Genomic DNA, 26,503 nt, shown 5'->3' on the forward strand with positions numbered 1-26,503 from the left:
CAAGAGGATGGACTGTGTTCTTGGCCAGCTTTGCTCTGGGACAGGCCACTTATGGGATTGTACATTTTCCAGAACCAAATACCCTTGAGTAGTAGCTGGCTTTCAACACTCACTCTCATTGTCTAAAACTTGAACTGTTGTGTAAAGCTTGCATGTAGTTAACTTAAGCCAGGTGGATTTCAGCTGCAATATTTATTAACTGTGGCCTGCGTTACCTGGAAGGAAGCAGGCAGATTGTGAAGAAAACCACAAATGGGTGTTGAAAGAACACTCACAAAGACTTTTTCTAATGCAGCTTGAATCTCTGTTACATGAATGCCAATAGTCATCACCTAAACTAAGTGGATGCACTTTCAATCTAGTTGGAGAACTTTCTTCTGCAGAGAGTTTTTACACATATTTACTTTCCCCAGAAACAGTCATTTCTATGACTTGAGGTATCTTGGAAATACACAAATGTATAATTATCATACCTGAAATACAACAGATTACAAAATTTAGTGGAGGATCGCCCAAAAAATGATGAGTAGCAAATTTGCATACCCATCTTTAATAAGAGTTCCTAGAATTTCTGAAGAGGGCTAGTCCAGTGCAATACAATCTGTTCATGTGTGTAAGTTCCTGTATACAGACAGCCTTAGGGCTACTGAGAGTACTCTGTAAGATGACTTGTGTGTTCATCACAAATTAGAAAAACCTGCTGTGTTTTCTGTATTGTGCACAGTATGAAAACTAGGCTTTAAGAACTAGGGAACACTAGAAAAGTCAGGTAGTGCTAAAGCTAGAAACTTATTTCTTCCTGAGCAGCTTTTCCATAAAAAGTGAAGTCCGAGGACCATAAATATAATAAATTTTATTAAATAATAAAAGTACATCAAATATTTGTATCTTATCCAATTAAAAAGTCCCAGTCAAACAGAAAACTAATCTCAGTTACATCGTTTGCTGCTAAATCAGAGGTGGGTATTGCTTACCCTGGCACTGTGACAAACAGTAATAACCTGAATCTGATAAAACTCTGCTGTAACTCTGTTGGAAAATAAGCTTTGAAAGTTCTGTTCTTAGAAAACTGGAAACCTGTAAATAGATTTAACCTACTTCTCACAATTTATTTTCAGTGGTACATGTTGTGGCTTTAATTTTTAAAATTGCTTAGATTTTGTTTTCGCCCATATTGCTATCTGGAACTCTCAATCTTGTTATGACCTAGTCTTCCCCACCTATGAAGTAAGGTGTGTAGCTTAATTTTCTCCAGCAGACCTGTTTTTCTCTAGACTGATCCTTTATTTTTGGTAGGCAGAAAAGACTTAGTTGGTTTTCTCCCTCTTTCCATCAAACAAGACATTTTTGAGATTACGATGCAAGACTTGAAGTTCCATTTTTACATTTTTGATCAGCCTGTGAGCTGCCTTGAAGTTATGTAAGGAAATTAATAGCCGATTCAATGGATTTGCATGAAGATGCCAAGATGAATGTTACTTGGCACCAGATTCGAGGAGCTCCCCCTATGTCTTCTAGAGAATTAAGTAACACTTAGTCAACTCTTTGAGGAGAATCTAGTTGAATCTGCGGTTGAGTCTAGAACGCCGCTTGAATTGCCAAAGGTGATGTACAGAGTGGCAGTTTTCTGGATGATGATTTCATTTATCCCTCTTTCCTAACCAAAATAAGCAACCTTCCCAAAACTGAACCTACTTCAAGGGAGTACTTTCTCAGTGGTTTAGAGTTAATTGGTAATCATAAATGTGGCATTGCTAAATGTATTGTATGTTAGTGTATAATAATTTTATTGTGGTTTTTGAAAGTAAAACTAATCTGCTCTTTGTGCATTTCCTTAGTTTTTCATTTTATGGCAATTCTAGTTAACAACAAATCATTACATTGAAGAGAGCTAGAGCTATGAATGCATTTTTAAAATAAAGTTTTAGTGTGGAAAATATGCTCAATTATATTTTATTGGCACATAAATCAGCAATTGTACCACCAAAGTGTGCATGCTTATTATTGCACATTAACACAAAAAATCCTTATATATTGTCTTCTTTTTTTTCCTCAAATTTGCTGGGAAAACCTTTTGGTTATAGTTTCATCATATTAGTGTTATCAAGAACTATACTTTTTTTTAACTTAAAAAAATAATTTTCAGACTCCACTATGCGATGGGGATCAACTAAAGGCTGTCCCATTAAGCTCATCCATTTTCACTGTACATGCTTTCAGCAGTATTTACAAATTGCACATGGAGTACATTGGACGGAGGGAGTGTTGTCCTTCTAGTGCAGTTTACGATGGCGATACCTGCCTGCTTTTTCTTTCGCTGCATTGGCACAGGCATTGTGCTTATTTTGTTGTAAGTGGTTCCAGTATTTGATCAGTTCACTAGGTTGGAACTGATGGGAGGTAATTAGGTGGCTATATTTACAGCTGGAGTAAGAAACTCGCCAGTGATTGAAGACAAACTCATTGGGTGGAGGCATAGGGTCAATTCGCAGCTTGGCAAGACAGATCCCCACATATACATCCTCTAAATGTAAACGTCTGATGCTTAAGGAGACTTTGAAGATTTTTTCTGCTAAATCTCCAGAAAACACATAACCAGTTCCAGAGCAGAATACAGGATAACGTTCACTCGGATACAAATCAGGTGGCATATACCACTTGCTATCCTTGTTCCTATTCGGTGCATAACCTCTCATTAAATAACCTGTAAAATATTTGTGCCTTGGGGGAAGTTCTGGTTTCAGAAGCTTGTGTATTAAATATTCAGTATTGACAAACATATCACTGTCAGTTTTCATAACATATGGAACATGTGGACAGTAAGACGCAACCCAGTTCATTCCCATCAGAGTTTTAATGGTCAAATTATAGTAGGTGTCTAAGTATTCTTGTTGAATGATGTCGTGGTACTGTCTGCTTTCCTGTAGTATGGCGCGCTGGAGGTGTCCGTTTATCTTGATGCTTAACCCTAGCAAAAAAATTCGAACAATTTGGATGCCAGGTGTCAAGCTTTCGTTCCCCCAAGTTTGTCGAATAGCTTGCCTGGCTTCCACCTGGCCTGGCTCTGCAGCTATGAGCAGTATTAGAAAAGGGGTCTTCTCCTGGCACTTCTCAGGCTCGTTGATGATGTATTTGAAATGATACAAAGTCGGATGCCCAGTACCTTTCTCGTTGTAAATACTTCCATTGGCACTGAGGGTATTTTCCAAACCAGTTACTCCTTGCGGTGACAGATCCGTGTTGTTGGAGTTGGTGACTGTTTGAGGCCTGAGCGTCTGAGGTACGGCGTCTTTCCACACGTTCCTTAGAGAGCTGTGGTTCGTCTCGCTTTTTGTAGATCTAAATCCTCGTATAGTGTAAGCCATGGGATTTTCTTTGAATCCAGCCCTGCCTGGCAGCCAGTCGTGATGATTAAAGAACAGAAACATAGCGAAAAGAAATACGAGAGAGATCAGGCCGATGAGATGGGTGCGGAACAGAGACCTCTTGGTATTCCAGGTCATCTTTGCAAAGCAGCAGTGTCGTCTTCTCCACTGAAGCATGTTGTAAGAATCCAATGACGGGATATGAGACAATGGCCAAGCAAAATGCTTTTCCGATCGTTTTTGAATCCACTGCTATTCTTTGGTATTCATTTTCTTTTGTTCATATTGAGTAATTGTCTGCAAATGGCTCACTCTGCAAAGATTTTAAAGAAAGAAAATGAGAAATCTTTAATTTTACACACTGGTAATACAAAAGGTTACAAAGAAAACCTAGATATTACCATAAAATTGAGTTTCTTTTTTTAAAAAAAAGAAGCCCATGTTAATGTAAACAAGGTTTGATTTACGCTAAAAGCCAACCTTGTTTTATGATTAAAAGTGACTTGATTTGTTAGCTTTTAGAAGTGCTTTTTTTTTTTTCTTGGTAAAAGTTTCAACAAACATCCTGGGTACCAAAGATAAAAAGAAAAAAAAAAATTGATCATGTTAGCAGAAAAAGTGTGAAGTAACCGTAAATAGCTTTATGTATACTAACTGTGAAATCCTTCTACAGTGTTTGAGAAGGACTGAATGAAAAGGCCTTGATACCAGATGGAAGGTTTATTGGCATTAATTAAAATTGATTTGACATGCAGAGGCTAGTACAGCTCACAGTTTAAAAACCCTTTTTGTAAAATGGTCATGTATTGGTGGTGGGACAGACGGCGCAAGGTTGATTATGGCAGAGTTGTGTTAGTCACAGTACGCTGCTTGGCGTGTGTCCACAGGCCCCGGCTGTGTTCCGAAAAGTCAATGAGAAGATGCACCTGTCAAAATTAATTTTCAGGGTTCAGTAACCTCACTGCACAGCCCTCAGATGGTAACGCGGGATAACATTTTCAGTCACCTTTCAGGCACCTTTAACCTTCTACTCCGTGCTAAAGGAAAATATTGAATGGAACACTTGGCCGTTGTTCCAGGCTCATATGCAGTTGATGTAAAATTAAGCTGTTGATTTTTTAGGAGGTAGAGATCTTAGGTAAACTTTTGTATTAACTGGAAGTAAAATTGCACAGCACTAAATTTCTGGCAAACTATCTGATGGACGTGATTTTGGGGTTTTTTCTCTATAAATTTATATGTAACTACTGTACTTCTGGTATCATACAGAAATTTCAGGTATTGTTACCAGCAGCTGTAACTGTAGGAAAAAGTGCCAAAGTAGCCTGTGCTTCATTTTCTCTTAAATTTTTTTCATATTCAAGAGCAGAGTCAATATGGCAGCTTCATGATGCTGCATATTAAAAGCTGATCACATCATCTCGTAAATGAGCCTTTCACTGCACAGTAGCAATTCGTTTGTGATTTTTCAATTTGCTCTAATTTATTTCTGGGCCCTAGGGTTTTGTATAGGAAAAAGGATGACAGTTGAACAAGAGTCCATAGAAAATGCTATTTCTAATATAAATGTGTACTTTATTAATTACTTTGCTATCTTCTGAAACCAATATTTGGATTAATTTCTGCATTTAAGAACTAAGTGGCATGTTATATGGGAAATTATAGGATTTTACATTGTAAGGAAGTCATTTAAGATGAGATGGCAGTTGAATAATATGTCATTAAATTGTATGTGTGTGACAATATTCAATCTGCCTGATTCATGTAAGGGAAAATTGGTATTTCAAAAGGGTAGGGAGAGACGTATAACTGAACTTTATTTTAATTACTGTATGTCAGTTTATATATAAACAGAATACCGTGTATGCAGAAGATGCCTCATTGACAATATTTGGAAGCAAGGGGGAAAGCAGTATTGCGCCCAGTCAGAACTGTGTCTCTTGCTAACCTCCACTAGGAGGAGCAAGTAAGTGGGGAATTGAACTGGTTTGTGACAAGGTAAGTGTATCTAAAAGGCGACACTGTTCCCCAATTCTCTTTCTGAAATAGTAAAATATTTGCCTAGTGATCTGTTAAGCTCTTCCCTGTCGTTGTGCTGTTACACAGCATTCAGGAATTTTGTTCTCAAGCTCACGGAAAGTATTTCTGATTTTTTTTTTTTTAAACTGCTTGGGACTGATGCCACTTACCGGAGACTGAGCTGTCTTTCTAAAAATTATTTTTCCAGTCCACAGCTGCCAAACATGTGTGTCTAAAGTATGTAGCTTGAGAATTAACCTGAAACTCCCCACTACTCTTTTTACGCTGCTTTAGCTCAGACGTTTTCCTTATGTGAAAGAAAATAAGCCCCAAATGTAGACTTATGCTTATCTGACTAGTTGCACCTGCTTTTGCATGCTTAGAAAATAAAAGCCTGCCCTCAAACCCAATAATTTTTAGTTTCTCTGCAGTGTGCAGTGAGTTCTAAATGAACACTCAGCTATTTGGGAAGAATATCTCTGCATAAGCAAACATAAATGTCGCTACAAAGGGCACCCTAGATCTCAGGGAAATTGTTTGATGCCAGTTTGGAGGGCAGCAGTGGGAATATTTGATTAATTATCGTTCCATTGCATGTGCACACAGTTTAGGAAGAAAGCGAAAACCAGAATCTCACAAATGTGGAGTAGCAGCTAGAATTTGGATTAATTTTGTCACACTGAATTGTTTCACTTCTAAGACTGCAGTCATTAGATGCAAATACTTCAGCATCTACACTGCACTACTAATATGTATTTAATTTTGGATTGAGGTAGTATTTTGTTGTGCAGCTCCTTTCATATGGCAATAGGCAAAAGTGAGAATCTTTAATTATGTAAATGTTTGTGTAAACTGAAAACTATTTTCAGGTGCTGTCTTTTCATGATACACTGAGAAAGTGTCCCAGAAAAAGCAGTTGTAATGGCTGAAACCCTTTTTTTTGGCTGCATGCTCACATTGTGCACATAAAAATAAGTTTTACGGTGAGGGACGAATCATAAGGAATTCAAAGAAAGTAATTTCTCACATATTTCCTTGATTTTTCAAGGTGGGAGTTCCCTAGAAAATCTTCAATTTCTGTTTGCCCTTTAAAAAGGCATTGTTTGGGTAGGGGAAGGACCCACACCTATTTCTAAGCTTCATAAAACCATTGACTGAAAAAACCAAATTACTTTGTGTGTAATTTTCTTTGTAATTCAGGTGTAAAACACTTCAAAATATACAGTGGGTATTAAGCATTTGACATACAGCAATAGCAGTTATTCCTTTAAGAATTTAAATACTACATGCTAGGATGCATTGTTTAAAAATAATGTAAGCAGCTGTCAATATATATTAAACCCACCATCAAATAGCATCATAAAATTATTATTTTTCTCTCACTTTTTAATTAGGGTTAGAGCATCACTGCTTTTGCCCAAATATTTAAAATTTCATTTCACAGAGGGCTCCTGAACAGGCACCAACCATTGGCTGTAGGTAAAAAACCCCACAGTACAGCAAAAGGTCTCTATACAATTATCTTGTCCTCTGAAAGTGTGTTGTTGCATGTAGCTCTGCATTTTGAAGATACGACTTATAATAGTTCTACTTCATTTTTGGCACTTGACTGTGCAGTCACTGATGCATTATCAAATGCCAAATATATAAACTCTGAATGCCTCTTGAATTTTTATTTGTGGTCTGTGCTCTGCTGGTGTTTTGGTTCCTTGTACTTTCAGTCCTGCTCTATAATTACAGCTTTGCAGATTGAAGCATTCGACTTCCTATTCACACGTCCTGGATTTTCATATTTTGATTAGCTGTGTGGGCAAACTCTTTAATTAGAGGGAAGAGTTCAAAAGGCAGCATGAGTCGGTATTCTGATAAACAGCAGGAGTGGTTGCATATTAGGCCTCACATAATGTGCCTGAGTTCACTTACAAACTGCATTAATCTTTTGCACAAAACAGTAGTCGAGATGAGGTTTGTGCAGGTTTTTAAATGTCACATAGGAAAGTCACACGGCTAGCGAGGCATGCTTCTCTAGGGGTATTGCCTCAGGGTAGAATTTTTTGTTTTCAAAGTTCCGGAAAGTGACTTTACCTTCTAAATGTCTTAAAAGGGATCTGAAACCAGTGACTGTTGTATGCTGCACCCTTAGGTATGTGAACTCTTTCCAGTTGCAGTTGTTTTATTGCACGTTTATATTGCCATTAAATGATTTATTATAGCTTATAGATTCTGCAGATAAGCACTTTCTGTGGTGTGTTAAATTGCTATAGATTTAGGTCTTAAATTTGTGTTGCAAATATTCATCTCGTTTGCTGCTCGTGATGAAGTATTTAAATTTCAACAATAAATAGAAATGAATGGCAATTAGATAGAATGTCATCTTACAATCAAAGTTAAACAGTCAGTGTTTTCATATTAAACAGAAATTGTAATGATGGCATGAGATAAGTTACGTGCTCACCATTTTGAGTGTATAGTGTTTGAAGGTTTCCTTTTGGGATGTCGGGGAGCCTGATGTTACTTGTACAATGTGGTGCCTGATTGCACTGCTGATGGTATAAATCCTGTACAATCTTTTGCACACTCCTGCTTTATGCTTGGCTGATATTAGCCTGATGATATTTTGCTTGTGTTTCGGGGGGGAAAAAGCAAGTGTAAAAAGGTCTGAAGGTACTTCTAAGGTAATGTAATTTGCGTGGTCTGTTTTGATGGTTCAGTGCTTTCAGTGTGTCACAGCATGGCAATTTTGCCAGTGCTTTAAGATTACTTCAGATAAGGATTAATTCTGACCTAGTTTGAGAGGATTTCTGTTTTTTCTATATTTGGAGGGGTTTGAGTTTTTAATTTCTCAGTTAAAAGCAATCATTACAGTAGCAACATTATCCCTTTAATCCCTCCTCTCTAGCCACAGCAACCTTGTGCAGACCAAAAGCAATGCATTTAGTAAGTGTAAGGTAGTGACATTGTGCTGTGGGAGAGGAAAACCTGCTAGAATTCTTCCTCTCTGTTCAGAGACATGTTATCTCAGGGCTCTGCAAATTAGGACCCATCATTATCTGTAATGGCTGAAAAGGTAACAGACAATCGAATGAATATCACACACAAGGATTTGACATACCTTCCTTGGTCAGGCCATTTATGGTGCGAGGATTATACCCACAGAAAATAGTTTTGGCACGCCATCGGTTCAGCAAAAAAGATGCTATCGAACATGCGCACATCCCCCAACAGTCTGCTTCCTGCGATTGCTTTTCACGGTATCCAATCTGTCCATCTGTCTGCTCGTTGCTGTGTTACCTTCCTTGCTCATAAGTGTTGTCCTTGTCTTGGGGCTTTTTGTTCATCCTTCAAACAAAAGGGCAGTAGTTCTCGTTTCTGTTCTGATTGGGGCTGTCTGGCGTTCACGGCCGATGTATTGGAGCTTTTACATCTGGTGTTTCCCTTGTCGGACAATGCAGTGCTGTGTTCGCTTCTCCTCAGTATCCATATTTCTAATGGTAATGTTAGCAGGGAGTGCTAGCGTGTAGTGGTTCAGTTGCCTTCAGTAATAGGATTTCCCTCTACTCCTTCCTTCATTGTTGCTAGGCAGTAATTGAAATGGTTTTGAGCTGTTTTAACCGAGGATTCTGGTCTATAAAATCCATTCCGTAGTTCTTCAGCTGCTGCACAGGCAGGCAGCAGTTTAAATGTGGGCTTTGACAGATGCTGTCTTCTGACAGAGCAGAATTTAACGTCATTGCTTGGCTGAATCCCACGTGATTGTTTGCATTCATTTTGACTAAATCCAAAGGCAGCCAGAAAGCTTTACAGGCTCTTGCTCCTATTTGATAAATGATACATACTCAGTTCAAGCACAATGATAGGTGAATAGTATAAAAATTGTATGATTATTAAATGAATGATTGAGGGTTTTTTCAAATTGTTTTCACTTTTCCTTGACACTGTAACTTATGATTCTCTAGGGGAATTTTAATGCTAGACGTTCTGTTCCCGTATTCCAAAAGCTGTTCTGCAGTGCAAAGGAATTATAAGCATTTAAATACCGAAGCTTGATTTAACCCATTTGGCTCCCCTCGAGTATAAATCTTTCGTGCCTTCATGCCAAAGAAAAAATGTTTTTCTTTGCTCATACTTCCTTTACACATACTTATTCTATAAAAGCTGCTTTTTGTAATCTTAGGTTAGTCAATTAAGCTGGACGACACTAATGTAGAAGCACACACTGTTAAGCTGCCTTTCTGCTGTTAATGGCTTTCTTCCTTGGTAAAGGTCGGAGTCTGGTATTGCAGAATCGGGGGCACTTGATTTCATTTATTGATGGATCTAAGATGTCTTTTGTCTGTTACAGACATAGCTATACTATAGAACTTGTCTTTCTGGTCCTAATGAAACTTGCGTTCCTTTCACTTCTGCCCTTTCAATGTCTGACCCTTCTATGCTGAAGCATCTTACTATATTTTCTATATGTTATAAATAAAATATCACAACAGATAGCTCAGAAAATAGAAGGCTACCAGCATACTTACCCAAGTATGTATCAGTCACTGTGTTTGACCACTTTATTTTGAAAAGCTAATGACTAGCTCTTTAGACTGGTTTGGTTTGGGGTTTTTTTAGCCAAAGGATAAAGAAAATATAATTGCTCTATCATATAGTATCTCTGATTAGTAGGATTGGGAGTAGGTATGTCCTTTACTGGTAAATAAGGCTTCCCCAGGCTGTCAGTGTGGTTTACTATTCTAGGTGCATAGTCTGATAATTTACTAGAAACATAATCAGATTTATATCCTCCTAACTAAATCACCTATGTACACTAACTTTCTCTATTAATTTAGGCTTGTTTTTAATGTATGCATTTCCTATCCTAATGACAGTTTTCTACAAATCCTGTTGTCCTATTTGAGGACATTTTAGGAGCATGAGAATATTTCCTAAATATTAATTATAAATATAACATGTATATCAGTGAAGATTTGGATCTCCTCCACTCTAAAACAATTTTGTATTAAAAAAATGTAGGGGAAGGTGGGCTGGTGGAGTGAGAGACCTGTGTCCAGCACCACTTAACTGTTCTGGGACGGTTATGAATAATTGAGAATCAGTGCTTGGGAACGTTGCATGTGTGCTCAGTCTACTGAATTTTCCACTTAAACGCACAAACCTTTCTTGTCCTTACCCTATATAATATACAGAACTTTATATAATCTCTTGCCGTATGTGTAGAAATATATGACACATTTTGGCTAGGAGTATTGTCAATTTGCTGCATTCTGGGCTACAAGTAGGAGATCAAGTGAGAGATGCACGTAGCTAATTTTCCCGTGTTGATTTCCATAAAAGCAAGTAATGTTTTTTTGAATACCAGCATTGTAAGTCTGCCTCAGATTTTTGAATTTTCAAATGAGACACATAACATTGTATTCAGGAAGCAAGTCTAAATCTCAACAGAATGATTATTAAAATGCATAGTGTTTCCACTTTATTTACTACTGGTTCATTATACCTGGAGTGTATCTCTGAAGGTTTGTGAGTTATATGTAGTATCGTCTACATTGAGGGGGGCAGAGCTGTATTTATTTTTCTGTAAATGCTCATTAATAAATATTACAGGTACAACAATCCCAAGGCCATTTTTTTTAAAATAGAATCTGTTTTAAAGTAATTTTAGAAGGGAACAGACACCAGCTTTGGCTTTTAATTATATGACCGTATCACACATGCATAGCTTGTAAAGTTCAGGCAGAGCTGTTGCCTGTTGATATGCGTAAAATTTGTCATCTTGCCATGTGAACAAGCTGAATACTGAATTCCTAAATATTACTGAACAATTTCTTTTGTTCACTCATTCTTTTGTTGTAAAGGATAAGCAGGTCTTTGCTCATCTTGCAGAAAAGTAAGGAAAAGCTTTGATTTTTCTACTACTTTTTATCCAGGTGTGACTACTGCAGCTGTAGAGAGTCAATGTTTCAGGAAGAAATTCCTTTTCTTTTATAGCTCTTTCTTCTTTACTACTTTTATACGATACTGTATGTTTCTGGGTGTTTCAGGAGGGCAGAGCATGCTTTGTATTGGAAATATGACCTGAAGGTTTGAGTAATCTTGCTGGGCTGCAGATCGGAATGAGCTTTATTTCGGCTAAATCTCACCGTGAAGGGTCAGTGGACTGCTTGTTCTTGATCCAAGGAGTAGTATGTTCTGTAAAGTTACTATGGTTACATCTTAAATTAGAAGCTGCGATGTTAGTGTCTGAAATGCTGCCATCTATTAAGACTAAGGAGTTACTCTGATGTGAAGACGTGCAGTGTGTGTGTAAGGAACAGTATAGAGTTCCTGTGGTCGCTGAAAGTTTTGACTCATTGAGTGAGTTCTGCAAAGCTAGAAGCAGATGCAAGGAGTTAGAAAAGATGTTTACTTAAAATAACCTGTACACGTGACAACTGTGAACCATGCAAAATGTACTTACGCAAAACAAAGGTGTGTAGATTTGGAATATTTTCTTGAAAAAACTTTAAAAACTTCCTACATGTTATTTTTAGAGGGTATCAGCAGAATCTCGTCTGACTGGTTTTAAAATAAATCAGACCCTGAGGTTGATCCATTAAATAAAGTTCTGTCTTGGCAACAGTAACAGAAGTTTCTCAAATCAGTTTAGAGTGGTTGCGATAGTCAGGTGTGTACTGCTTGGTAATTTTCTGCCTGGTGGCCACGAGTCCCATGGAATTTAAGCTAAATGCGTGCATGATAGCTGACATGTCGACTGAATGTTCCCATATGGACCATGCTTTCTGGATACTCTGAATACTTTGCAAAGTTTATTCCATTTTATCGTAGTAAAATGTAGTATTATTTCAGCTGTAATGTGTAGAAAACCTTTCAAGTGACTGTTCACAATGCTTAATGGCAACGTGTTCAAGGTTGGTTATTTTTGCTTTCAAACATTATTTTTTCCTTCTGGAAATGTATTAATACAGAATGTCCTAAATGCTTAGTTTTAATTTTGTGTCTTAAGAATTGCTACGTATATGGCCAGTGGCCATTCTTCTCTTTGCTTCAAAAAGAATACTTCTCCAATAAGTCATTTAGAGTGGAGAGGACAGGGTTGTATAATATTTGTAATTTGCTTGGCTACGTTGTGATCCCAACATGTTTCTTAACAATCCCAAGCACGTTTGTAACTGAATGAAAAATAGCAATCTAGAAATGACCACAAGTGTCAGTATTGCCTGCCTTATTTTCCTTAGCAGATTTTCACCATTGCTGTTAGTTGTGAAACCCAACTTACACTTGCTGCACTTTTTTTTTGGTAAATGGTCAAGATTTTACACTCCATTCTCATCACATCCAAGCCATAAACTTAGTGATTTCATTAATCTTTGAATGTCTTAAATTTAAGACAGAAATGCAGCAATATAGATCAATCCAAAATGGTGAGAGAACTAGAAATGTTTTCCAGTTACTCTGAAATGTGTGTGTGTTTGCTAATGAGTAGTTGATAATTGGTCTATCACTGAGTAAGGAATGTAAGCGCATCCCTTAACTTTGCAAAGTTGTGAGAGAGAGGAAAGACCAAGTGATATTTTTTAGGTCAGGAGGGTGCTTCTTACTCTGTCTGCCTTAGGAACCATTTCAAGGGGATGTTTCATTATTCTAAAGCTTGTAGTTTTTTAAGTAAACTGGCATTCTAGGTATCCAACTGGAATTCAGTCTATTCTCCTATCACAGCCTCCTGTGAAGAACACAGGTTTGGAGTGCTTCAAAATTCACTTGAATACCCAAAATACAAAATAGCTTCAGTATACTTGATTTCTGTTCTGGTTTTGTGTGTTATGCAGATCTTGTGTATTGGACTACTGTCCAGATATGTGTCTTTCCTCAATAATGTTGTTTGCTTTATCACATCTTCTTTCTTTTCTGTATTCTGATTTTTGCAATGGTTTCCCCCAGGCTTTGCATCCAATTATTGCTGATCTCAAGTGCTAAATGCAGATGATTTTTTTTTCTGGGGAATGGATAACATAATTTCATTTGTATTGTGCAGTATTTTTGGTTGCACGGTTCTCTCCTGATGAACTGACAATCCAGTGCTAGCAGTAATATTTTCTGCTTGTCACAAGTGTTGCTTTTGCATTCTGAGAAGAGCAGGGACTTTATGAAGCTTTGATTCAGCACAGCAGGGGAGAGAAGGCCAACTAGCAGAAGTACCAAATGTTCACAGGTGGTTTAAAGACCCAATGTGGAAAATACACTTCTGTTTTTCCCCCTTACCTTCTGACTTCTTCTTTCATTCCAGTTGCCTGTATATACGATCAATTTCCCCCTAACACCCACCCTCACACCCCCAACATGAGAATTTGAAATGAAAACTTAAATTCTTACAGAAAGTGAGACTTTGAGGAAGTACTGATACTACATATCAAATCTCTTAAAGCAGGAAGATGGCATCCTGTGGGAGTTAATAGACCACCAGCTCTTATGCCAAAGGAGAAAAATGCATTATTCCAGCTGTTACCGCCTGTCCAGCCCCTTCTCTCTGCCTGATTCCTTCCTGCAACAGGCACAGAAAGAACCTTTTCCCTTGGGCTGTCTTCATGCTCTTGAGGCATCCAGCACTTCCCTCCCAGTGATGGGAAGAATCTTGGCCCGTGGGGTTCCTTGCCAGGATGCAGACCTCCTGCCCAGCACTCCTCCTTGGACTGCTGGATGAGCTACACAGAGTTTGTTTTTCTTATTTTTTTTTTTTTATGTCAGACTGATTAAGAGATTAGCAGCTCCAACTGTTCATCTGCTCACTACATTTTTTCCCTGTGTATATGATATATACATGAATATGGTGGTATTTTATCAGCCTCAAAAACTCCTGGTTCTGAAGTTGAAATTGGTGATGCAGATGTTTAGTTAATGTTAAATAATGTGAAATTGAAGAGCTGGACTTTCAGAGCTGTCAGAATTTCATGTGTCTTGGGGTTGAGACCTGTATTGACTCTCGATTGTCACATTTCCTCAGTAGCTTTAGCACATTAATTCCTACAGCTCCATCTTGTAGGTATCCTCATTTACAGCTAATTCTGTGGGACATGCGGGGTTTACAGCAGAAATAACAAAGGTTTAGCAAGTGTCTGAAATGCCTGAAGCCATTTCTTCAAGCACAGATGCTTAAACTAGGAAAAAAACCAAAATCTGTGGAAGAACCCTTTCTCCAGTGATCCAAGAGGTTCTATCCTTGTAAGAAATTTAAGCAATATTTGTTCATATCCAACAGAAAACCTGGATCATTAAACAGAGAATAAGTCCCCATTTAAGAGCAGTTCCCTGCTGCCCTGTCTGTGACATGTTGGGGGAACTAAAATTACTCCAAAGACCCTGCACACCACCTAGTGTGATAGATCTACTTCAGGTTGGCTAGCCAGTTTCACATATCCAGTTTTTTTCCTGATGTTGTTCCATGTTAATGATGTCCTCAACCTGAAGTAGTTTCCAGTCAGTATATATTAATGAAAAGCTGATTTTAATATGTGCTGAGTTTTATCATGTAGAATGCTTAATATCATTGAACTGATTTCCAGTTATTTCAAAGTTAATTCTGTTTCGTGGCAAAAATCCCTCGGCAATAAGTGGTCATTTGTATATGCCTCTGGTGAACAAGAAATTAAGTTACAATACAAAATAACTTTGCATACTCCTAGTTGCCAGTCTGTCCTGCGGACTTTCTCTTTCCACTTTTGAAATTCACATTGAACTTAAACGATAACATACCTTTAGTAACTTCCAAGGAAAAGGAAGTTATGCTTGGAAATCATGCTTTTTGTCTGAATAGCTGTGTTCATAATTCCTTCTGTAATCAGTGTAAGATTCTGGAGGATTTTTTTTCACATGAATTAGGAATGTAGAGTCAGAGTCACCAGGACTCCTAGTCCTCAAATACATGATTTAGAGGAAATCCTTAGGATTTGTTTGTATTATGTTAATTGATAGAGAATATTGGTTCAGAACTAGAGAGCTTTTGTTCTTTTCTGCTCCTTATATTTCAAACTTAAATTCCAGGGTCTTTATTTTCTGTAATTTAGTGGCTTCTAACAGAAGAAGAAATCAGACAGCTCTCTTGCATCTTGTCCATCTCAAGACATAATATATCTTAAGAATCATTCATGCACACTGTAGGGAGGTGCGTGTTTCACAGAAAAAAATACTGGATATATTTAATATAATAATACTGAATTCAGGCCTAAAATTAAATATTATATTTTTATGTAATATAGAGATAGATATTCTTGTAACTCTTAATGAACATCTGCAAAGCTTTCTATCACTGATCCGTTTTCCTAGAGTAAATTTATAGAGAGCATCTGTCACCTAAAAAACCCTCAAAAACCAACCTCTTAAAAACACACAAAACCCTGTCATCCTCTTAAAAACCCCACAAATCTCATGACCTTGGATGATGGGTTGCATACTGCAAAGTCTTTTAAGTCTTCTCCTCTTAAGGATTTACATAACTAAGCATTTAGACTTCTACAAATGCTGTTTCTGTAATTTTTGGTTAATGCACGTTTGTGCTTTACTCATGTGCAAGTATTATGATTTACATTGCAGACAGAAAGAAATAACTTTTGGGATGCCAACCTGACCTTTTTTTTTTTTTTCCTCCTTGTACCTTTGGATCTCCACCTTACTGATTTCCTTGGAGTTGTTATTTGCCAAATATAAAGAGCCCTGTAATTCTCTTAATATCAGTAAGAAGCATAATAATGCAAAAAAGACAAGTTGTTTTCTACTTCTATTGCAAGCAAAGCAATAAAATAGAATAAAAATTCCTTCTTAATTTAATGAGGCCTGGATACAATACAAAAAGGGAATCCCTTTTTTTTTTGAGAATCTAGGTCACTTCATATGGAGAAGATTTCTTTGCTGTGAAAAAAAAATCTATTTTTTTTCCCTGCCCCCCCCCTTTTTTTTTTCCTCTCTCCTTTTTTTTTTTTTTTTAAACAGTTGTGGAAGTATGCACCAGTATCTGTACTTTTTTGCTGGATTTGCCTAATGACAAGAAGAGGGGTTTTGTTACCTGTAATGCAATGTCACTTACTGAGGTGCGCTGGGGGCAGGAGATAGGTCAGTAATGCGGGAAACACTGGATGCAGCGGGGAAAGTTAGAGCAGGTCTCTTGAATCTCTGTACTTCTCTTGCTGGCAGGTTGGTTGGGACCAATGCCAGATTAAAATTGGATCTGTGTGTTCACATGATAATGCACACAAGCTAATAAGCCCTGTGGAATGTGGCCCATTAGGGAATAGATGCATCAGCCTGCTCTGAATGGTCTGGTGGAGTCGGTTCAGGTCCCGTGTGGCCGGAGCTAATAAGCTCTGATGACTCTGGGTAGAATTGCTTGCTTGTTCTTGAAACAATGCTGCGGCATACATGAGATGCTTGCAAGATTTATAAATAGTAGCTCCATGCTGTGTGGCAGTGCTGTTTCTGAAGCCCTGCTGGCCTGGGAAGTAACCTAGCTGTGTTTCTACGAAGCGGCCCTGAGCTCATGAAATCACGAAATCCAAGGCACCTCTGTCATCTCAAATGGAAAATGTGCTACCTAGAATATCTGCTCTCAGTTGATTGAGATCTGATGGCAATAATGAGTTGGGGTTTTTTTAGAACAGCTTTTATGCTGGTAGTGCCTTCAGATGTTTTTCTTCAAACTAGGCACCAGTCAGTGACAAAAATGTCTGTCTGAGAAGATAAAGGGTTTTGCTCTTCCTTCAAAATAAGCATGCATTCGTTTACCCAAGAATATGACAGTGTAGAAGCTGCAAAATAAGCAAGAAATATGTAGTCTGGCATTAGCTCTTGAATAGTTGGGTTTTCTGATGTTTTCAAGGTGTATTTTTAGACAAACAGGAATAAACAGAAAGCGTGAGATTTCTGTACTTATTACCAGCTTGTTGAGCTACACGTAAAATTACTACGTTGCACTTACTCAAAAGGTGACGCTGCTATTTTGTTTTGGTGTTTTTCTCATAAAAGTAGAGCACCACCAGAGTAAGGCAAGGAAGTTACTGCATGAGTCTTTATGAAATTGAACCTGTTTGTGAGCGGTGAAACCCTCGTAAGCATGTACAGAAAGTTCCAGAGTGTCCTAGCAGAGGAATCTTGTTACACTTTGGGGGTTTTTTCTCCCAAGATCATTCTTGGCATTGGAAGCCTAACTTTTTTCCTAAAACATTGTCTGCTCTTAGTGGCTTACTCATTTTTATTTCCTGCCACTGAAGTGCTCAGTTTTCCAGTGAGGGGACCTTCCCAGATTGCTGCGGGAAAAAATAATCTTGTTTATTTTTTATCACTGACAGTAGACTTTTCAAAGGTGAAACAACTATTTGAAGTACTAGGACAGATGTGAGGGCTGAAGGAGAGCTGAAGAGGTCTTGCTGCTTAAGGCAGATTTCCTTCAGATAAACTGTGAAATCCGCAGGATCATTATAGATGACTGATATTTGCTAACATGTGAGTGGCAGAAATAATAGTTGCAGTGAACCTCACCTGTGTCTGTGCTGACTTTATTCACAGTGGGAAGTTCTTAAAGATGAATTTGTGTGTGTGTTTATACATACACGTGGGGGGGGATGTAGAGAGAGGGAGAGTGGCAGCCATTTGAAAACTTTTAAAACCTGTTTTAAAATACACTTCTGAGTCTACTCATTTAGTCAGGGGGTTATTTTTTCCGCAGTGATGGATGAAGCCTGTATACAAGCCATAGCTTAATGAGCAGATCCTGAAATTTGTAGAATTTTTGTTCAGCCCTTATCCTGTCTTCATCTTTGAATAGAACAGCCCCAGACAGTATGAATGAGACCTTGTCAGTTGACCTTCAGTTAAGAGGAATGCATTTGTGCACTGCCGCAAGTACAGCTGTGCCGTAGCCGTTGCAAAGAACAGTCAGATTATAAACCAGATCTCCTAATGCATAGATAGAAGCTTGGAGATAGTCTATCTAGTGTATAGATTGTGTATAAAATGAAAAAAATAAAAGTTGAATGCTGTCGTCTTAGTGCTTTGAGAAGGGCTTAATTTAATCTTCTCTACTAAAGAGAGAAGAATAATGGGGAATTTAATATAATGCCAAAGGAAGCTGAAAGTAGAGGCAGAAGGCCAAATGGAAAAATTCTTCTTGTGTGATACAGCCAGAATCCTTCCTGTGTTTTAACTTAATGCATGATTTATTGCCATTACAGTTCGTTTTTGATAGAGGCATATAGCATCATCGGCTTTTATATTCTACAATAGGGTGGTATGAAAGATATGTCAATTCAGGTTACGAATACCAATAGCAGTTTGCACAATCTATTTGGTATATGCTATTGCAGCAATAATACACTCAAGTTCTGTTGCACGCGTGTTAGTGCATAGGAGGGAAATGTTTTGGTCTAACTTGAGTACTCCTTCATAGTTGTAAATAAAGTTGTATTTTAATTAAAACAGAATTCTGGTATGAGAGTTCTACAGTGCAAAGCATGTAGTGCAGTGGATCTCCCTGGGAGAGCTGGGGGGAGAGAGCATTGGAGAACAGGACCATAAATGGCATTTAACGGTACCAAAAACATTGCATCTTTATTCTGGGTCTTTAACTATGATGGTGTGTGTGAAACTGCTACATAATGCAGTCCATTGAGAGATCTACGTAGTCTAGAATACAGTTAGTCACAGCTCCTGTGACTGGTAGAAGTGGGTTGCTATTATTGTAAGTTTTGGAAATGCTCAGACTTCAGAATATCACACTGAGAAAGATATGTTAATGGTTTTTACTAGTGGTGGGAGCAGCCATTTGAGGATACTGAAGAGTGCAAGTTGTTTTCCCATGATGTTTTACTGTGTTAAATATATAAAGCATGGGAAGCTAGAGGCTCTGTAACTCCTAAAGTTTAATAATAAGATTGAGGTACTAATACTACGCTGCTTATGAACTTTGTAGATTTACTTCTTGAAGTTGGTATGTATATTCTTTTGAATCCCAAATTGCCTCTGTGCCCTGAGTTAAAATGTGGGGAAAATATTTCCAAGGATCTGTTTATTCTTTTAAAATTTGAATGTAAACATTTTGATCCAGTAGTAGATGTGTTTTCTTTGAAGTTAAACCTACTGAAATCTTTTGTTTTACTTGATCCAAGCGTATGAAATCACCAGGCAGAAAGAAGCATTGCAATCAAATGTCAGCTCCAGTCATAATAGTTTTCAAAATAGTGCTTTTTCATATGGCACCATATAGCAAGGCTGTACATTGAAAATGTAAGGTATTGTGTGTCAGTTCAAAATAGCTGGTTTCTCTCAGGTTTAGTATTTTAAGTGAAATGAAGGTTGATTCACAGGATGACTGATCAACTTTGTGTTTGGGGGCAGATTGTTGTGTCCCAGATTTCCCAGCTGCTTGTGATTAAAAACTGAGTGTAGACCAGTTCCCCTGAACAAATTATCGACCTGTTGACAAAGACCATTATGTTGTCACATATTTAGGATAGGAGATGGGGAACAGAATCGGGGCTAGCAGTAATGCCAGTATGTCCCATCCCATCCCCCCAGCTAGAGGTGCTTTTATTGTTAAAAACCTTTATCTGAAGTTTCGGTTGCTGTTCCCATGTGTTATAACCTTGAATAATGCTGTGTTTCTGTATAGTGCTTGGCAGACATTTCACAGAGTCTTTTCTGACTTTACAAACTAGAAATGTAAGGCTAAAATTAGGCATGTGAGAGAAGGGGAAATGACTGAATATGCTTTCTTACCATGGAGAAGTGATACCTTTTGGGCGCCGTTACGACCAGGGGTGCTTAGGCACAGTATTAAAAAGCAAACAAAAAAAGTCTGTTCACCCATTGTCCTCCCACCCCCGTCCACCAAAAAACTGCTTACATCCTGATTTGATTCACTTCCCATCTTCATGGTACACAACATATTTTCTTCCTTTTCATGTGTGTTTTTAAATGAGTTAAAGCAATGAGACGTATAGTAAGAGCATGACAAAATCTGAGGGTTTTTGTGAATAAGACAATTTAAAACAAACCAGTGAACTTATGCATCTGGGACAGGACAAATGTTTAGAGATAGTATTCTAGTTATCTTGTAAGCAGATTAAAATGTCCAGTCTTCCCAGTCTGGGGGAATTAGTGAGTGGATTGCTGCAGCAAGTCTAGAAATCGTAAGGCTTTCATGCTGGACTAAACTCAGAAATTTTTGCAGTAAATTACTGTTCTGTTTCTAACTCGCTTGTCTGATGTTGTACAGATATCTCCTGTGTCTCAATATTTTGTCAATATTTTTATCACCAACACCCTAGATACATGGATCTGCTCTGTCTCAGCGGACAGTTTGTTGATATGAGGGCTTTAATAGGTGTTATGCTGGAGGCTTAGTACTCTCTTTGCAAATGGCACAGATAACTCTTATAACTGCACTTTTTTTCCCTTTTTATAGTGCTTTTTTATTTCCTATACAGACAATTGCTATCACTTAACTTTGCTGTCACCAGTGCAGCAAGTGGGTATTCAACAAGACTCTCTTGTGGTGTCCTAGTGTACAACTCACAAAATAAAGAAATATAAAAAGAGTTAAGAAAATTTCAGATGGCATAAATTTCATTACCGATATTACTCGACTGACTGCACGGATCTGTAGTTTAGTATAACTAGCAGCCCGTGCAAGTTACAACAGGCCTCAAGATGATCACCTTGTGTGGTTTAAAAAAACCCCACCACTCTTTGGCAGCTGAACTTGCATAGTAGATTAGCCGTTAGTCATAAAGGAGGAAGCCTTGAGTGTCCAGACAATCTGCAGTTAGAACATTTTTCTAGACTTTTCCCTGGCCTGTGACAGTTCAAAATACTCCTTTCCACATCGAAGTGGTTATAGTCCGTTGTGTTCTTATAATCATCACTGTCATCGCTCAAGCCCTCTTATCTCTTGACTTGTTTATTAAAATTTATTACAGCTGCAGCTAAAGCTTTTGATCCTGAAAAAGCTCCTGCTGTTTTTGAACTCAGCAGTTACTTTTCTAGGCAACACAAACAACTAAGAGTTCATTGCTCCACTGTTCAGCTTTGTGCATTGGGTCCTCCTCAGTTTCAGGGTTTTCCTCCTGATATTATAAGTCGTCCAAAGTGATGACTTGGAAATTGCTTTCATCTCTCTAGCCATGACCACCCATGATAATTATATCTATAACCATAGTGCTGGGATTACTAAAATGGGTAAGGTACGGAAGAAAAATATTAAAAGTCTTTTTCAGTGAATAGATGATCACATCACGATGAAGTACAACCAGGGGAAAAGTGGTACTGAATAATTTGTTGAACAAGCAATCACAAAAAGAAATTAAGGTCTTTAATAGCTTTCTGCATATTAGAATTCCACTATTACAGCATCTCCTGTTCTAGCAATTGGATTCAGTATAACCCAGGACAGCCTGGAAAGAGTCTCATCAGTTTCTCTTGCATTGAGACATAGAACAGCATCACGTAAAGTTAATCAGTTGCTGGGGTCTTGGTTTAGTTTGGGGCTTTTGGGGGGGGGGGGGGAATCACACACAAGGATCCATTTGTATTCAGGCATCTGCGGAGCTTTAAAAAATATTCTTCTCTCACAAAGCATTTCACAAGTCTTTCCAGAAGCCTTTTTGAGGTCTTTTAAGCCTTTTCCTCTGCAAATTTATTGCTCACTGAATGCAGGTGTAAGTGGGATCTTCCTGTTGCTCTGTACTGAGCAACATTTTCTTTAATGTACATAGGACTGTTCCCTTGAATACCATTTTCGAGGCAGGATCTGAATAGAAAAATAACAGCGCTTTTCTACATGTGTGTAGAGTTTGCATGTCAGCAGTGCTTTTGCACAAATGAATTGTTTGAGCCCCATAGTCTGTGGTGTTTCTGGTAAAAAAAACACTTCATACCAGTGACTAATACTTGCAGTTACCAGTAGTATTGGAACCAGAGATTCATGAATGCATGAAGTTGAACGTTGGGGACTAAAACATCAGCAAATTGTTGTAAATGCACAATTATGCAAACTCCAGTTGTATTGAATCCATGTGGCATGTTCTGATTTTAGTATACAGAAAGCCAGTAGTGTCTAAACCTTCGCACCTGACTTTTGAGAAAGATGAAACAATCCTTTTGTTCTCAAACTGTGTTTGTCAAAAATCTTACTGATTGCCAAGTAGGATGCGTGAGGCCAGCTCAGATAATTAACCCAAAGGGAAAGAATTCTAAGCAAAAATAATGTTTTAGTGATACCGACTTTTGTCTTTTTGTGCATTTCAAGGGAATGAGTCATTTAAATAAACATAGGTAGGTATATTATAGCCAGGCTTTTATTTAAAAAAAAAAAAAAAAAACCAACCAAAAACAACAACCAAACAAAACCTCTGGAGTTCTCAGGATTAAGAGTTGTTTTTTGATGAAAACAGTTTATCCCCAGGAAAATGGAAGTGCTTACATGTTTAATCTGGCTTTGTCACCAACGTTCCTCTTCAGCTCAAAATTGCTATTTCAATAGCAACAGTTGGAAATTGCACAGCTGATGTAAATTGAAGGCGAAGATCTTAATTTTACTGATATTTTGTGCAAGGATAAAGATGGGAGGAGCTCTAGCACGCTTCACTGAAGACTGTTCAGGAATGTTTTGAAAGATTAGCTTTGGGGGTAATGCTTAAGTTTTAAGGCATCTCAGTAATTATTTCATTAACTCTTTCCAAAAGCATCTCCAATAATTGTTGTTATTACTATTTTAGCGTATTTTGTATGGTTTTGTGCCTAGCTGATCACTAGTCACTGCAGTATTCATTTAGATTCAGTTGTGATTTGTGTTACTTAGAACCACTTTCTTTGCAGAACCAGAATATAGCCTAAGCTATCTATAAACTGTCCAATCAGTTCAGTTTTGTTTTTTTTCATGTTTAAACTGAATTTCTTTTAACCTGGTTGTAATAAACAAGAAATTGCAGTGAGGATTTTTCATGTCTTCTCCAGCCCAAACCAGCTACTGAAAAAAACCACAAGTCCTGTTCTTTAATATGTTTTACAGTGTTAGTGTTTCAGAATTTGAGTAACTTTATAGTTTTCAAAATAGTGTTAATGAAACTTGCCTTATCTTTATAATAAGATGGGCATCAAGTTTTTCTTCCAACTGATTTTGAGGGTTGGTGATCTTCTGTTGATATTTTTCTTCCAACTATGTTTGATAAGACATGATCTTCAGTATAAGCAGTTTTATATTTTGAAATAAATATGATTTATCTAATTTTTACTAACCAACCCCTTTTGTCTCATCACATCAGTTTTTTAGTTGTCGAAATAGGAAATAGTGAAGCAGTGGTGTTACGTTCTTTAGGCAGTTGGTATTAGCAGCCTTTGATAAATAATGGTAAATTTTTTCCTCTTTTTAAATTTGTTCTATAAAAATATCTTTAATTCTGCTTGAACTCCCACTCTCTTTTCTAGACTGAGGAAGTTGAAACAATGTAAACAGAAGAAAGGACCTTTTTATTAATATTACAAGCAATAGAAGTTGAAATGACTCTGATATTAGCAGTATTTGCACAATAGTTAAGATCCTGCTATCAGATTCTATTTTATTTTACAGCATAGTTTAATATTAGCAAGGCAATTAAAAGCTTGCAATTTATTATTTAAATACCTGTCTTGGGGGACTGCATATGCAGATTTGTGTGCATAGAAGTATGCAAATAAGCTATACCAACCAGTTTCACGTGTAAATAAAATGATGATATGAAACACTAGTTAAACTTAATAATACTTTAACATTTTCTTGATATGAACAGAAGTCAGGTATTAATATGAAGACTGCAGAGGCAGAGTAACGTAGTTGGATTGTTTTGCTTGGTTCTTTGGAAGATTCCCCCCGCCCCCCCCAAGGCTTTTAAGGGCTTTAAATTTTTAGAACAAAGCCCTGTGTTTTCAGAATCCAAGCTATTTGTATGAGATAGTTAGATGTTTCTGTAAAGCTTAAAGTAGGGCATCTGGACCAGATGTTAGCTACCTGTGTTTGAAGTTATTCCCTTGTTTTGGCTGTTTGTCATACATTGATGTATACAAGTTGTAATTTCTAGAAAAACAATATTCTTTTTAAATATGCAGTTGTTTTAGATTTTGACACAGTTCTTTAGGCTGGCTTTACAAGAGTTTTCAAAGGTTCAGTACTTTAAATCACTCAGGCAATGGTAGTATAGTTGCTGGTAATTATAATGAGTTCTTACAGTCTCTTCCCTAAATTGAATAGATTAATTGAAGTCTGTTCTCAAATACAATTTTACAAGGTTCCCATCCACATGTATTTATTTTCTTTCTCATTTGAGATCTGACTGTTGCGGTATTACTACGTTCATCTTTATGAACAGAACAGTCTTTGGTTGAATTGTCTTCCGTCATGGATGGCGAAGCTGAAGGCTGCTTTATGTTGTATATGCAAGCAGTTGCTAATACTTCTTCCAGAATCAACTGTTACTTTTCATTTGTACTACGTCTGTGCAGGACCATGCAAGTTACCAAATAATTTCTAGATTTTTTGGGTAAAGATATTTTACTAATTTAAATGTTATAAAGGAACAAAATTGAAATTAAATTTGCTAAATTAAAAAAGCCACAAGATGGCATCAAATTGTCAATTGTATCCATTGCTCCTAACCTTTTTTTAAAGGTCAAGATATTACAGACTGTATGGATCTCTACACAGAAACCAGTTGTCATAGTGAACGTGTCATGAAATAGTTTGAGGTGTTTTCCTTCCATTAATTGTACCTTGCGAAGCCACAATAATAAACTTGTAATGGCTTTTTTTTTGTGCTTCAATAGAGTAAACTGATTTGGCTATATGTGAAACTTACCTCCAAGAAAAAATTCTACCGAGATAACGTGTTTTATTGATTAAAACATGAGGGTTCATTTCCTAAAAAGTAGTGTGAGTTATGTTCAGGCAATTTCTGATTGCACTTGAGAAATGGGTGAATGCTCATTGAGACTTAAAAGGACTAGGTATCTAAACTACAGCATTTTTTAAAAATACAGAAAAATACTAATTGGTCCTGGTGGCAGATGAATATTTGTAATTGGTGGGTTTTTGCAAATTAACACAAAGAATGACATTTTTTAATTTACAAAGGTCAACAAACACTGCAGAAGGTTTTAAAAGCTGTAAAAAAACAAAACAAACAAAACCCAACCAAAACAGCGCCCACTATTGGGTAACTAAAGACAACTATAAATTGTCCATAGTTTACTACTTTTTTTGTTAATTTTTGACATCTGTGTCAATGGAGTATCTCAGATTTACTATTGCAAGAAATAGATTTTTTTTTTTAATAAGTCATTGAACATTTTACATTAAAATGGGTTGAGGGTGCAATATATTGGTAAGACAAGCGTGGTAAGAATCTGTCCAAAACAATTTGCATCTTCATAACATATTGCAACTTGCCTGTATGATACAGAAGCAGGAAAGGGAAAGTGAGTGCACATGTGAAAGGAAAGGCGTTAAGCAATAGACCTAAAGTTTCTGTTATACTGTCCCAAAACTTATCAGAGCACATACAAGTGTCTGAATTAAGACAAGCATAGAAATTGTGTTAAGGAATGAGGGAAGAAAAGAACACACTAAGAGCTTAATTACCAGGGCGTACAATAATAGTAGAAGTCAGTCATCCTTTAGGGTGTGGGTTTGTTTTCCTTTGTTTGACTAGAAGTGGGAATCTGGATTTTTTTTTTTTCACATGCACTAACCTGTTTTCTACTCATGCATTGGTTTGTAAACCCAATATTTTTAGGTGTTTAGGTAGCACAATGCTAAATAGCAGATGGCATAAACTAAAATAAAGCCAGTTATTGAGCAGACACGTTGTAAATGTCTAATATGCTAGGAAACATTGGTACTGAAATGGAGTGAATTCCACTGCAAAGTATATCCAGCAGCATATCTGTAAATGATGCGGTGCAATCCAGGAAAGTATGAAGCTTTTGGTATCTGTTTTCCTGATTTCGTTCTGTGTCACGTTGTTGTTTCTGAATGGTTGAATACTCATATGTTTAATGTAAATCATAAGTAAACTATATATAACCTTCTATGGTAAATTAGCACAACT

At 37.3% G+C, this 26,503-nt stretch overlaps 2 protein-coding genes across 2 annotated transcripts in view; one reads left to right on the forward strand and one right to left on the reverse strand.

The window, feature by feature from the left end:
• CDC73 (cell division cycle 73) overlaps positions 1 to 26,503 on the forward strand; it is a 107,854-nt gene that overhangs the window by 56,082 nt on the left and 25,269 nt on the right. The gene's annotated exons all lie outside the window — the stretch shown is intronic.
• B3GALT2 (beta-1,3-galactosyltransferase 2) lies at positions 843 to 9,065 on the reverse strand. The gene is made up of 2 exons (XM_054834476.1): positions 8,497 to 9,065; positions 843 to 3,678 (listed from the first exon to the last, which is right to left on the reverse strand). The coding sequence occupies exon 2, from the start codon at positions 3,540 to 3,542 to the stop codon at positions 2,274 to 2,276; it is 1,269 nt and encodes a 422-aa protein (XP_054690451.1). The 5' UTR covers positions 3,543 to 3,678; positions 8,497 to 9,065; the 3' UTR covers positions 843 to 2,273.

Source organism: Grus americana, chromosome 8, assembly GCF_028858705.1.
Source record: "Grus americana isolate bGruAme1 chromosome 8, bGruAme1.mat, whole genome shotgun sequence".
Taxonomy (NCBI): domain Eukaryota; kingdom Metazoa; phylum Chordata; class Aves; order Gruiformes; family Gruidae; genus Grus; species Grus americana.